General features: G+C 41.3%; 1 protein-coding gene across 1 annotated transcript in view; it reads left to right on the top strand.

Moving 5' to 3' along the window:
• Window positions 1-13,374, top strand: part of CREB5 (cAMP responsive element binding protein 5) — a 486,453-nt gene that overhangs the window by 91,355 nt on the left and 381,724 nt on the right. The window contains 1 exon segment of the mRNA XM_007505268.2: window positions 6,794-6,915. Coding sequence (XP_007505330.1) covers window positions 6,794-6,915 — 122 coding nt within the window.

Genomic DNA, 13,374 nt, shown 5'->3' with positions numbered 1-13,374 from the left:
GGAATTGAATCAGATCAGCCTGGCTTAATAAATATTTACTTAATTGAATTGGGAGCGATTAATAGTGTAAATAAAACGGCAAGGGAAATAGTTAAACTTCTGGATGCAAGTCATTTCACCCCTCCTCAAGTGTCTACGAGGCATCTATTTCCTTAGGAATCAAGAGGTGCTAATTACAAGTCATTTTTTCCTATTTACGGAAGTTGCAGCCCCAAGAAATGCTACTAGATAATTCTAGATTTGCCTAAACACAGTGAAAAGAGAATGGGGTTTGGAGACAGAGGACCTAGCTTAGATTCCTGGTTCAGCCATTTACATGCGGAGTGACTTTGGATGTTAATCAGCCTTTCTGGGTCTGAATTTAGAGCAGGGACTCTTGTCTTTTTTATATCATTGACCCCTCTGGCTAGCAGATGAAGCTTATGGAGTCCTCCAAATAATGTTTCTGAATTCATAAAATAAAATACTTACAGATTACAAAGGAACCCAGTTAGGTAAAAGCTCAGCAAATGTTTATTTACAACAAGTTCTTGGACTTCAGATTTAAGAACCTTGTATTTGGATGAACTCTAAGATAATTTCAAATTCTAAGTCTTATGATTCTGAAGTCTGCTGCCTGTCATTCTAGCTTGGGCTACTTGTGTGACCAGGGGCAAGTGATTTCAACTCCTTGGATCTTAGTTTCTTTATCTATAAAATGGGGAGGCTGAGCTAGATGACTTCTAAGACCCCTTTCGGTTTTAGATCAGCTGAGCCTATGATAAGACATTTTTCAATCTTTAGACTTAGTTTCTCTATTTGTAAAATGTAGGAGTTGGTTTAGATGGTCCCTAAGATCCCTTCCAGCTTTAAATTCTGATATGATGACTTCTCCCTCTTCCAAAAAAAACCCCTTACCTTCTGTTTTTGTATCAGTTCTAAGACAGAAGGGCAAGGGCTAGGCAATTAAGGTTAAGTGACTTGCCCAAAGTCACACAGTCACAAAGTGTCCGAGGTCATATTTGAACTCCCATCCCCAGGCCTGGTGCTCTAGCCACTGTGCTATCAAGCTGCTCCTGACATTAAGGCCCTTTAAACATTCTTCTTTTCAGATCTTTCCTGAATTCAGACTAGCCTTACTTTCTCATGGTCCATATTATTCATTCTTCTTTACTCATGAGTGAATGGATGGATGCTGCTTGGAATGGACAGTCTTCCATCTTCGTATCATTTACATTTATTACTGATTTTTAAAAATCCCATTTCCTAGGCCTCTCACTCAAGAATCCTGGCCGGAGTGTCAATTTCACAGAAATGACGTCATCGTAAAGCCACATGGCCCGGCCCCGAGGGCTCTGGGAGGGCCTCTCTTGTCCTGTCTTTTCTGCCCAGAGCCTGCTGCCTTTCCTCCAGGGTGATGGAGGAAAAATGAAACATGGGCAAATACATAACTTAAGTGCCATTCTGCAGCTGAGAAAGCGAGGCACCTATTATTAAATGCACGGCAGACTAAACAATTTTTTTTAAGGCATCGGGTTTCAGGCCTTAGATTTGTGCCTGTCCCATAACTTTACTTAGGAGAAACCATGTCAGCTCCAGCCAAAAAAGATGATAGGAGTCAAACTCGGGGAGAAAAAGGCATTTCTTGGGGTAGGATTAAAGCTTTTATTAAAGCTGTTGACTGTTCATCGGGATTGTTCTTTGACATATGTAATTATCTCTATTATTATATATGACACAATCACTCTTACACACTGCTGAGCTCTTTGGCCAGTGTGCCCAGAGAGTGAAGCGGGTTAACATCACACATCCCTGGAGCGGTCTGTGTAAAAAATCCTCCTGGCATTTCCTGGGGTCTGGCTGTGAGTCATGCCAGAGAACCCCACAGCCACCCAAATAAACGAGGATACCAAATGTGAGCATCAGGAGCAGGGACCGACCACTACCAGTCCCACCCCTGCTTCCTGTTGGATCCGACATGAAATGCTCGTTCGCAAGAACAAATGATTTTTGGAGACTAGCAACAGTGAGACTGATCTTTTCCAAATGTGGAAATAGGTGCCTGTTTTGCATTTCCAAAATGGCATTAGATGGGGAAAAGCTGTATGGCAGAGAAGACTTGAGAACCAGCCCTGCCTGGAGGAGGGAAACCTAAGAACCAATCTCTTTTCTGATGTAGACTGAGGCTGTGATCTGAGACCAATCAGTGCCCCTGACTGCCCCCAATTATCGAGGAGCTGCTGATTCAGGGCAAGTGGAGGAAATTTCCACAGGAGGAGTTCTCCATATGGTGGCACACACAGGTCCAGACCCAGATCCAGACACACAGACACACAGACACACACAGAACCACATAACTCCCCCATATTTAAAAAACTAGACTTATTTACATGTATATAGATATACATGACATATATGTATATATTCTATAGGTACAAACACACAATGTGCATATATTATATTTATATATACACATATATTAACTGAATACAATAAATGTACATATATAATCATATATAATAAATAATAAATGTAAATATATAGCTAAATATAAATTTATATACTTATATTTATGTTATATTTAAATAAAATAAAAATTATATAAATATATAAATGTAAATTTATATATTTACCTATAAATTTTATATATAATATATGTATATATAAACACACATGGATACACCCATATATTTTTATTTCTATATACACACATATATAATATATTAACTTTATGTGATAAATGTAAATATATATAATATATAATAAATAATAAATGTAAATATATAGTTAAATATAAACTTATATAATTATATATTATATTATATATAATACATAATTATATATGATATGTGATATATATGATATAATACAATATATAATTATAAATAAATAACATTTATATAAAATATATAAATATAAATTTATATATTTACATATAAACTTTATCTATGTATGCATAAACACATATAAATATACCTATCCATTTTATTTCTATATACACATATACACACACACATATATATACACACACCAGTATACAAAATATAGAGACAACTAGGTGGTCCAATGAGTAGAACACTAACTAGACCTAGAGTCAGGAAGACCTGAGTTTAAATTCCAGCATAGGTACTTTATTACTATGACCTTGGACAAGTCACTCAAATGCTGTCTGCCTCTGTTTCCTCATCTGCAGAATGGGGATAATAGTGCTTGTCTCTCAGGGTTGTTGTAAAGATCAAATGAAAAATGTTTGTAAATTGCTTTACAAACCTTCAAGCACTATATAAATGCTAGTTGTTATTATTGTTGTTGTTATTATATAGACTGTATGTATTATCTTATGTCCATAATAAGTATGTTCCCATTTGGAGATAGCTCAGTTTCTCCACAATGACACATTTAATATCTACGAGCCTGTATTCTTTTTGCTCACTGCCCCCACTTTAAGGGCTGCAGGAAGTGCCACCATTTTTCCTTCTGCTGCCAACACTAATCTGAAATCCCCCAGTGCTGGAGGGGTTACACTGTTTGGTGGCTCCCTGTACCATCTTTCTGCCCCATCCATCATCATACCTAGACTGTCTAGCATCAAGTGTCTGTGTATGCTGGTGCCTTAACAGTTTTAAACTGTGGTCCTCTTGAGGAGGGGGGGTGAATCTGTCCTTTCTGCTTATGGCTCAGGGTCTCATGCCTGCCATGTTTGGGGACCACATCTCAGTTTAAAATACAAACGCTTTGCTCCTTCACCATAATCCTTCAATACTCTAAATGCTATCATCTCAGGGTGGAGAGTACAATCCACAACCCCATCCATGTTTCTCATTCTTTGTGGTTCTTGTCTGTTTTCTCCCACAAACTCTCCATGGAGAATCTCTTCAATGCATCCGTGTTCTCCCTTTGGATTTGAAATATTTGGGGGGTTCTTACATTCAGGCTAGTTATCAGCCCTCCAGCCTTCTCCCATCTTGCTTCTGGAGATGCCCACTTCCTTTTCCATGCACAAGAACTTCTCATTTCCTTTTTCTTTATTCTTTTGACCACATTTGCTCCTCCTTTGAAAATACCTCGTGACAGAGTCCGTCCAAGGAAAGCCACCATACGTAGGCACTATGGAAAGACTCAGATTTCACACCTTGCTTCCTTGGCTGCTGGGGAATTGTCATCTGTCTGTGTCTGTTTTCCCTGATGGGGCACAGCCCCCTTGATCTGAATTGACCCAATTTCTTTCACTGGCACTTTTGAAAAAACAGATCCATCCTTGCCACTGAGACTGGTTCTTAAGGATTGCTTCCCTGCTCCCAGAGTAAAAGAGCTGATGATCTTTAATGGGGATTTGGGACCTTTTATCAAAGCTCAAGTGAACTTTGAGTCAGGAAGAGAAATCAGCCAGACTCTGAGTCGCTCCAGAGTTCAAGAGAACCATGAGGGAGACTGTAGAGAGGAGAATTCCATTTAATTAGAACAAAAGGTAAACACCTCAGAAACCAGAAACAGTGGGGTCTCTAAGAAGGTCAAGGGAAGGCCCTTGTTCAGAAGGAGAGGGAAATGCTTTAGCTTCCTATAGGCCAACCGTAAGGTATAAATTGTAATGATGATGATGATGATGATGGTGACAGAATAACAGAGCATTTATGTAGTGCTTTGATTTTTACAGAGCACTTAATGTATTTCCTCTCAGTTGATTCCCACACTCTGAGGTATCCTCATTTTACAGATGAAGAAGCTGAGGCACAGGGCTTAAATGAATTGTCCAGCATCACACAACTAGTAAGTATCTGAGGAAGATTCAAAGTCAATGTCCAGCGCTCCCATCTATCCACTGGGCCATCTATTCTAACTGGTTTTAATTGGCTTAGTTCCAGGAAAGAAGCCACCTTCTTATTCACTGCCTTTGGAATCTCATGGGGAATATATTGACATGAACAAAATGACTTCCTTACGATAAAGAAACCTGAACTTTTTATGAATTCGGTTCCCTTCTATGATCAATTTTGGAATGCTCACTGTGCTCCTTGCCAGGAGGGATACTAAGAGAAAAATGAAATGGCTTCTGCCCTCGGGGTCTCATGTTCTACTGGGACAAAACAACATCAACAGAGATGAATAAATACAAAATGTAAGGGAAGAAGGTTCCAAGTAGTTTCCTGGGGCGAGGGATGGAGGGAAGCATTAAGGGAAGGAATAAGCCAGGGAAATCACTTAGAACCTCCAAGTCTCCCTTGGCAGCTTAGAGTTCTTGCAGCGCAATTATCTAACTAATAGGGAGGCCATTGGTTTGCTTAACTTGGAAAAACAAGACTAGCCTCTCTCCACAGTAGATCAGCTCATCTTGACCGATGATGGCAGAGTGGTCTCCTCCCTTCTCTTTTCTTGCTCAGCTGACCGTCTCCCCGTCCATCTCCTCTGTACCATTCCTGCTCAGAGCATTCCATTCAGGCCCTCGTTACCTCTTGCCCAGATTGGTGTCTTATTTCAGATTCCCTACCCTGTAACGCTGTGGTCTAATGAAACGGAGCTACTTCTTGGTTTTAGTCTCACTCTGTTCTCTCCTATCTTGGTGCCTTTATACATGCTGTGTCCCTTGCCTAGAAAAAAGAGTAGCTGTGGGCAGATGACCAATCAGAGTCGGGGTCAAACCTTTCCTGGTCTCCTCTTCCCCTATCCCAGCTACAGCAATCACTTCTGCCTCTTCCTTGGCTCTCTCCTCTAATCATATCCTACGTGTGTAGCTTGGTTATTTGTTCATGTCTCATCTTCAATCTTAGACGGTAACCCCCTTGAGGGCAAAGGCTGTGCCATTTGCCATTATTCATCTTGGTCCACCAAGCACCTTGTCTATGCATGCATGCTAGGTTCATGTCTACACCTTTTTTTGATCACTTTCTAAAAATACTATAATTGTGTCCATTGGTTGTCCTTTTCGTCTCCCACATTCAGCTCTCCCTCGTCATAAAGAAAATCATTTAAGCAAACCTAATAGATACCATGGCTGTGCTTGAGTGACTGACTCTGCACCCATCTCTGCAGTTCCCAGTCTTTCTAGTGAGAGGAGTTTTGTGTGTTCCATCACTGCTGTCCTTTTTCCTATAGTTTTCCTAGACTGAAATGGGTCCTTCCAGTTGATCAGAGTTCATTGTCTTTTGGGGGTGTTACTGTTCTCCTGACTCTACTTTCCTTCCCTGCACCTGTTGATACAAGTTTTCTCATATTCCTCTGAGTTCCTCACAATCATAACTCCTAATAGCACAAGAATAATTCCATTATAGCCATATATCACAATTTGTTCAGCACTTTCCATAGGACTGGCACGTACTTTCTCTCCGGTTTTTGCATGCTTTTTGTGGTGAATTGAACTTATTTATTTTGGAAATTCTCTCCCTGAGGATTAGAAATCCAAACGTTGTTCATTATGTCCAGAACCTCCCCGTTTTTCCAGGATGGTACTTCCCAGGCAAACTCCGAGGTTCATAGAATCAGATTTTGAGCTGGAATGGGATGGAGGATCACAAAGGCCAAATCCTCGGATCCTTCTGCCACACACGGGTCCCTTCCCCTCTTTGGGTTTCAGTTTCCTCATCTGTAAAATGCTATGGCTGGACTCGATGACCTCAAAGGCTTTTCCCATCCATAGTATCGAATCCTACAAACCTTTCCCTTCAAAGTCCTATGAGGGGAGACTCCCATTTAACTCATGGACCGGCAGGATATTTATTTCATGGGGGGACAGGGAGGGTTTTTTAAAGGTCTGTTTGGCCTTTAAAGTTGGAAAGGGGAGCGATGCATCATTCTACAACGTTTTGGTGTCTCTCCTCAGATCAGACTCCGACACCCACTAGATTCCTGAAGAACTGTGAGGAGGTGGGCCTCTTCAATGACATCGACTGCTCCCTAGAACACGAGTTTCGGAAGGCCCAGGAAGAAGAGACCAGTAAAAGGGTAAGTCTGCAGTCTGTGGAAGCTTCCACTCCACCTCTCCCCATCGGCACACTTCTTAGAAGCCTTTGGTTGGAAACTAAACGGCATTGCAGATTGTGGGTAAATGTGGTTTCAGAAACACTCCATTCATTCTTCTCCAGCGTGCTTGCCTGCAGTCAGAAGCTCACTGAATCTCTCCTGCTGAATACACAGCTTGGGACTGTTGACTCCCCAAATAGGGGAACCACAAGGCCAAAAAGGTGTCTGAAAGATGAAATCCAAGCCCAACCCTCACAGTTCTCTGGTTAGATTTCTCCTTTTCCCCATGGACTATCAGTGGGCATCTGAAAATCTACCCTCCTCTCAAGGGTAACTGCAAACCGTACAAGGTGGAGAATTGGGGATCACCTGGGAAATGGGAGGGTAACAAAAGGATCCATGTGGAAAGGTCATTTGGACCCTACTCTGAACTGCCCACATGCCTTCTTCTAGTTCGTTAGTCCATAAATATTAAATCTAACTTAAAAATCCTAACTAGAACCAAATCATTTGATAATTACTGTTTTATAATATAATTTGAGATCTGGAAGCACTATTCCCATTTTCTGCTTTGATTTTCCTTGGTATTCTAGATCTTTTATTCCTCCAAATGATTCTTCTTTTTTTTTTTTAAGTATTTTGTCTATAGCAGTAACTAGCTCCTTGGCAGTTTGATGGGTATAGTACTAAATCTGTAAATTAATTTTGGTAGTATTGGCATTTTTATTTTATTGGTATGGCCTTACTCTGAATACTGAATAGTCTTCTGATTATTGAAGTTGCCCTTTACTTTGTTAAGGAGGAGATTCTTTCTCTAGTACGATTTGGTCCCAGTGTTGACCCTTCCAGTTCTGGAATTGTGTGGATGTGATTCTGATTTTGGGACCCTCTCCACAATTGCATACTTCCTTTTAAGAGGTAGCTTGCCCTATGTCAGACATGCTTTACCTTTGTCATGAGAGCCATTGTCTACGATGGGGCTCAGACACCGGATAAAGGCGATTGGGAAAGTTGTCAAGCATGAGGTCATGAACAGATCCTGATGACTTTGGTTAGAAGAGAACCTAGAAAAATTCCTTTGTTAAGTTGGAAGAGATTTTCCTGATATTGTTGGCTTATTTCTTCCTCAAGCTCTGGTGGATATCCTTGGGTGAATGATTGATCCCACCCTCTACAGCCTTCTCAGCTCCACAACTATTTCATGTGCTTGGATAAGGGAAATGTTATGGAATCTTCCACCTAGACCAGAACAGTCAACTTCACTTGGAGGTAGACATATCTATATGGAGGGTATTTCCTTGGGATCTTGTCTTTGAGTTTCAGGATATTTTCCACGATTCATCCTATGGCAGCACTGACTGGCAAAGTTTCCTTATGAAGGGCACAACCTGATATAATGGAAAGAACCACTGGTCTTGGAATCAGAGGTTCTGGATTCTAATCCTGATCAGCCATTTACTACATTGGAAACAGTGGGTTGATCACTCTCACTGGCCTCAGTTTCTTATCCATTCGGGGTCAGAGTTGCAACAGATGACCTCCAATACCCTTTCTAACTTGAGATCTCCGATCCCATGATCTCCCTGGAGGATGAAGGGCAGGGAGGAGTAGGAGTTAGAGAGAAAGAAGGAAAAGTTGCCAAGTCAGGCCCTAGGCTTTCAACTTGCTTCTCCACCCACACTTCCACCCAAAATGACAGCTCGAATTCCCTTCTCCCCACACAAAGAATGCAAACACAGAGACCACACACTTCCATTTCAACATAATACACTGTACTCTGAGGATCTATTAGCATTGTCCATGTTAGCACATCCACAAGCCTTTCTTTGTAATCCTAGGCTTTTTTTTAATATTAAATCTTATTTCTCTACATGTGCTTAGTACTACTTGCCGAAATGAATTGAATTCTAGAGATAATTATTCCTGTTTCACAGAGGGGAAAACAGATTTGAACCCAGTTTTCTGGACTTTACATCCAGGGCTCTTTTCATGACAGATGGACATACTGTCCGTCTCTCTTTTTTTTCTTTGTTCATTTCAGTATTCATCACTCTAGTTCACTAAATCTCAATGTTTAAATTGTAACTCAAGAAATGGACTGTTAAGAAAATCAGCTGTAAATACCCCAGTGGCCGCATTGATCTCAGGTTGCCTGTGGAAGAAGCATTGTCTTCACTCATAGTCCATCCTGTGGGCTTTAATTTTATCTGCTCCTGGAGCTCAGAAATCCAGCTCCTAGGCTAGCCAAACCTTCAGAAGGCCAGGAACGAGTTCAAGAGTTATCTTCTCCACAAACTACGAGGACAGGGAAAGGCGATCGCAAGGGTCCCTCTTGATTCTCCCAGTCTATGCATCTGTGCATCTCTTCCTAGTCACTGGCTTGGAGCTTCAAGATGGCAATCCAGGCTCAGGATAGTTTTTTTTCTTTATACATCTGAATGACCTCTGTGGGAAATTAAGCCCCTCAGCTTCCTCAGAGATGACAATGTGGGCTGAATTTGAAGGCTACCAGTCAGCCTTGTGACTGAGGGCAACTAAGGGCCCTTCTATTATATTCAGGATTTCACTCATAGACTCTCAGAAACCTTCCCCTCTCCCTAAACCAGTGATGTCAAACTCAGATAGAAATGGGAGTCACTAAGCCTAGTGGGCTGCATGTTGACTTGGTTTTTATATGTAATAATATCTATTTTTTGTGCTTTTATTTACTTTTTTTGCAATTGAAAATGAACTTTGTTTTCACAATGGGAAGTTTCCCAATTGTCAATGGGTGGGAGATAGGCAGTCAGGAGGGAGAGAATTTAGGACTCAAAATTTTTTTTAAATGTTAAAAATGAATAAATCAATTTTTAAAGAGCACAGGATTAAAAATATGTAATTATCAATTGCATTTTATTGTGTTTTGGGTCTCACATAGCTAGTAGGTATCTGAGGTCGAATTTGAACTTGTGTATTCCCAACTCTAGGTTTCCTTATCCATTGCATCATCTAGTTACCTTTCTACTGAGCATTTGGGCCACACCACAATTTGAAACATCAGCAAAAAATCCAGACCTTTTTCAAGTGAATTTCTGTCTAGCAATACCTCATTCGTCTTGAATCCATGAAAAAAACCTTGAGCCTGTGAGAGATTTTACCTTTGTTTCTAGAAAACATTGTATTATTTGATTCTCTCCGGTTGAGACCTTTTTGGATACGCTCCTCCTCTGCGTACATTATCTTCTCATCATCTACAAACCTGATAAGCATGGCATCTCTCCCTGCGTCCAAGGTATTGCTAAAAAATGTGAACACAGCACAAGGCTGCGGCCACATGCCTCTGGCGTGCTCCACTGGGAACCTTCCCCAAACTGTCATCGTCTGGGTCATCAGTGACTGGCTCGCTCCTTGGCTGCATTTGCTCACGCTCTGCTACATACTCATATTCTGACTATGTCTCACTGTCCGGGCACAAAAGGATGCTCTTTCCATTTTGTCTGTCAGGCTGGTTTGGGTGAGGGTCTGGGTCAGATTCTTTGTTGATTTCCAGGTCTGCCAATATCTATAGATTTGTCTTGATCTTCCAGCTGAGTCATCCTCTCAGATAAAAGTATGAGGTTAGCCTGGCATGACTTTTTCTTGGTAAAGCCAGAGTTGGACTGGTTTCCTGTTCTGGACATCCACTAGCCATCCCTTTCATAGTTTTATTTGGTGGGGAGGGCACTGGATTTGTGACTTCGTTGGCGTTGGGAACTCCCATTGAGGAAGTTCCCTCTATGGAGAAGGGTCTACAATGGGAGTAGCCTGGGGCACTTGTCTAGGATCAAACAACCAGTGCAGACCAGAGATGGAGCCCTTTTGCATTTTAGAATCTGTCCTGGAATCAAGGTCAAGTCTACTGGCCTATGGGGTAAATACTGATTTTAAAGAGTCATATAAGTGGTAGTCAAGAAGAACTGAGTTCAAATCCACCCTCAGGCACTTACTCGCTATGTGACCCTGAGCAACTCAGTTAATCTTTGTCCTTATTTCTTCATCTATAAAATGGGGATAATAATAACATCATTCTCCTAGCATAGGATAAAATAGTTTTAAAAAGCTTTATACGCCTGAAAGCAATATAGAAATACTGCTACTTTTGTTATGTTTGTGTTAGTATAGATTAGAAAGAAGAGGGAGAAGAACACATAGAAAAAGAGGATTGTGGATTTATAGCTAGAGGGGAATCTCAAAGGCCTTTCATTTATTTATTTATTTATTTATTTATTTATTTATTTATTTATTTATTTATTTATTCATTCATTCATTCATTCATTCATTCATTCATTCATTCATTTATTTATTTATTCATTCATTCATTTATTTATTTATTTATTTATCCATCCATCCATTTATTTATATATTTATTTATTTGCTTATTCATTCATTTATTCATTTACTTATTTATTTATTTGTTCATTTATTTATTTGTTTATATTTGTTTTTTATTAAAAACCCTTGCCTTCTGGCTTAGATTCAATACCGTCTGTTGGTTCCAAGGCAGAAGAGTGGTAAGGGCTAGGCAATGGGGGTCAAGTGACTTGCCCAGGGTCACACAGCTGGGAGGTGTCTGAGGCCAGATTTGAATTTAGGACCTCCCATCTCTGGGGCTGACTCTCAATCTGCTGAGCCACCCACCTGCCCCCCTCAGAGGTCATTTAGTCTAATTGCTTCATTTTACAGGGGAGGAAAATGGGACTCACAGAGGTCACAGAGATGCCAAGTGTCCTTTAGGAAAAAGTCCAACAGAACCAAGGTTCTTTCCCCTATCCTAGAGGTCCATCTTATTCTCATTGAATTTGTCCCCCCTTAACAGAATTCTAGCCTCTTTCATTCAACGTCTCAGCCTCGCTTTCCTCATCTGCAAAGTGGGCTTAATAATGGCACCTACGTCTTGGCAGGTAACTCACATAAAGTGCCCCACAGACCTTAAAATGCTAGCTATCATTATTATTAATAGTAATAACAAACATGATGATAACTTCACACTGATGCCAGATAAGTGAAAATGAGTTGCCAGCAGTAGTGAGTGGAAGAGGGGGGAAGGAGCCTCAAAACACTTGCCTTTGTCTTGCTGAGTGAAATCTAACATTCCTCCATCACATGGCTTAAGACAGATGAAAAGGCCTGTGTATATGGAAGTACTAAGTGTTCGTCTTCTCCCCTAGGACTGGATTTGGCTCATTATGCTGACACAGCACGAGCAAATTAGGGCATTTCCATGCACTTGAATTCCTGCCTAAATGATGAAAAGTGCAGCCCCTCCCCAGAGGGTCCTGGCTGCCTGATTTATGGGAATGCGGAACACACTCCAATCTGAGGATCTCTGGGCCCCAGTCAGAGTGCCAGGGCACTCTAGGGTCAAGCTCCAGCAGAGAGGGGGCCACTCAATTGGATTAAACCCAGTACCTGGATGTTAGCTGATAATATGGATGCCTTGGAGGTCTCTCCAACTAGTTACCAACTAGTGTATAATGGACTTATTATTAAACAGTCATGGGATTATTGATTTAGAAAAAAAAAAGAGACCTTAGAGGATTTTAGACAGGCTTGAAGGGACCTTAGAGTCCATCTTAGCTCAATTGCCCATTTTACAGATGAGGAAACTGAAGATCAGAAATAGGAAGTGACTTAGGATCTTAGGTCTAGGTCTGAAAGGGCCCTCCGAGCTCACCTGGTTCAGCCCCCTTTGTGTCATAAATGGGGGACCTGAGGCTCATGACGGTAATCTGAAACACACCCACAGTGGAAAGGACAGGAGGGACCCCTTAGCCAGAGTCATCAGGAGCAAGGGGGCTTCAAACACTCGTCATCTGAAATCTAAACAGAGTTTTCTGCAGGTTTTGACAATATCGCCGAATCCATCTAATGCCGGTAATTGACGGGTGAGTCGTCTCCTGGGGGTTTCTGTATTTGGAGATGGGGGAAAAGATCCTGCTCGCTTGAAATGGTTTTGGTTACGTTACTGCCTTTGCCCAGAGGAGCCCGCCTTTGATCTTTGGTTTTTTCTTTTTTATCAACCTGGCTGAAAGGCACACCGGTGGACAGAATGATTGGAGATGACAGTGTGTAGATTTCCCCCATCAGGAAATCCCACGGCCCCTCCCCTGACATCTCATGTAAATCACTTTCTGGTCCCTGGGTTGCCTCCACTCTTTACCTTCAAACCCCATTGTCTTTGATTGGGCTTCAAGGGGAATGGAGCCTGATGGCTGCATATCACCCATGGAAACGCCTGGCAGTCTGCTTTAAAGAGGGATCGATGGGAAACAGACGGGCGCTCGTGTTTATAGGAAGGAGAACATTGACGGGGGCACCGAGGATCTGGACTCTATTTTTGTCATTTTGAGATCCGCTCCTTTTCTGAGTATAAAAATAGAGCTGGGCTTGAAGTCAGAGAGCCTTCTTATTAGTGACCTAGCC

This window comes from Monodelphis domestica, chromosome 5, assembly GCF_027887165.1.
Source record: "Monodelphis domestica isolate mMonDom1 chromosome 5, mMonDom1.pri, whole genome shotgun sequence".
In the NCBI taxonomy this organism is placed as follows: Eukaryota; Metazoa; Chordata; class Mammalia; order Didelphimorphia; family Didelphidae; genus Monodelphis; species Monodelphis domestica.
Note: the sequence above shows the minus strand (reverse complement) of the source record. Positions and strands in the feature narration are given on the sequence as shown.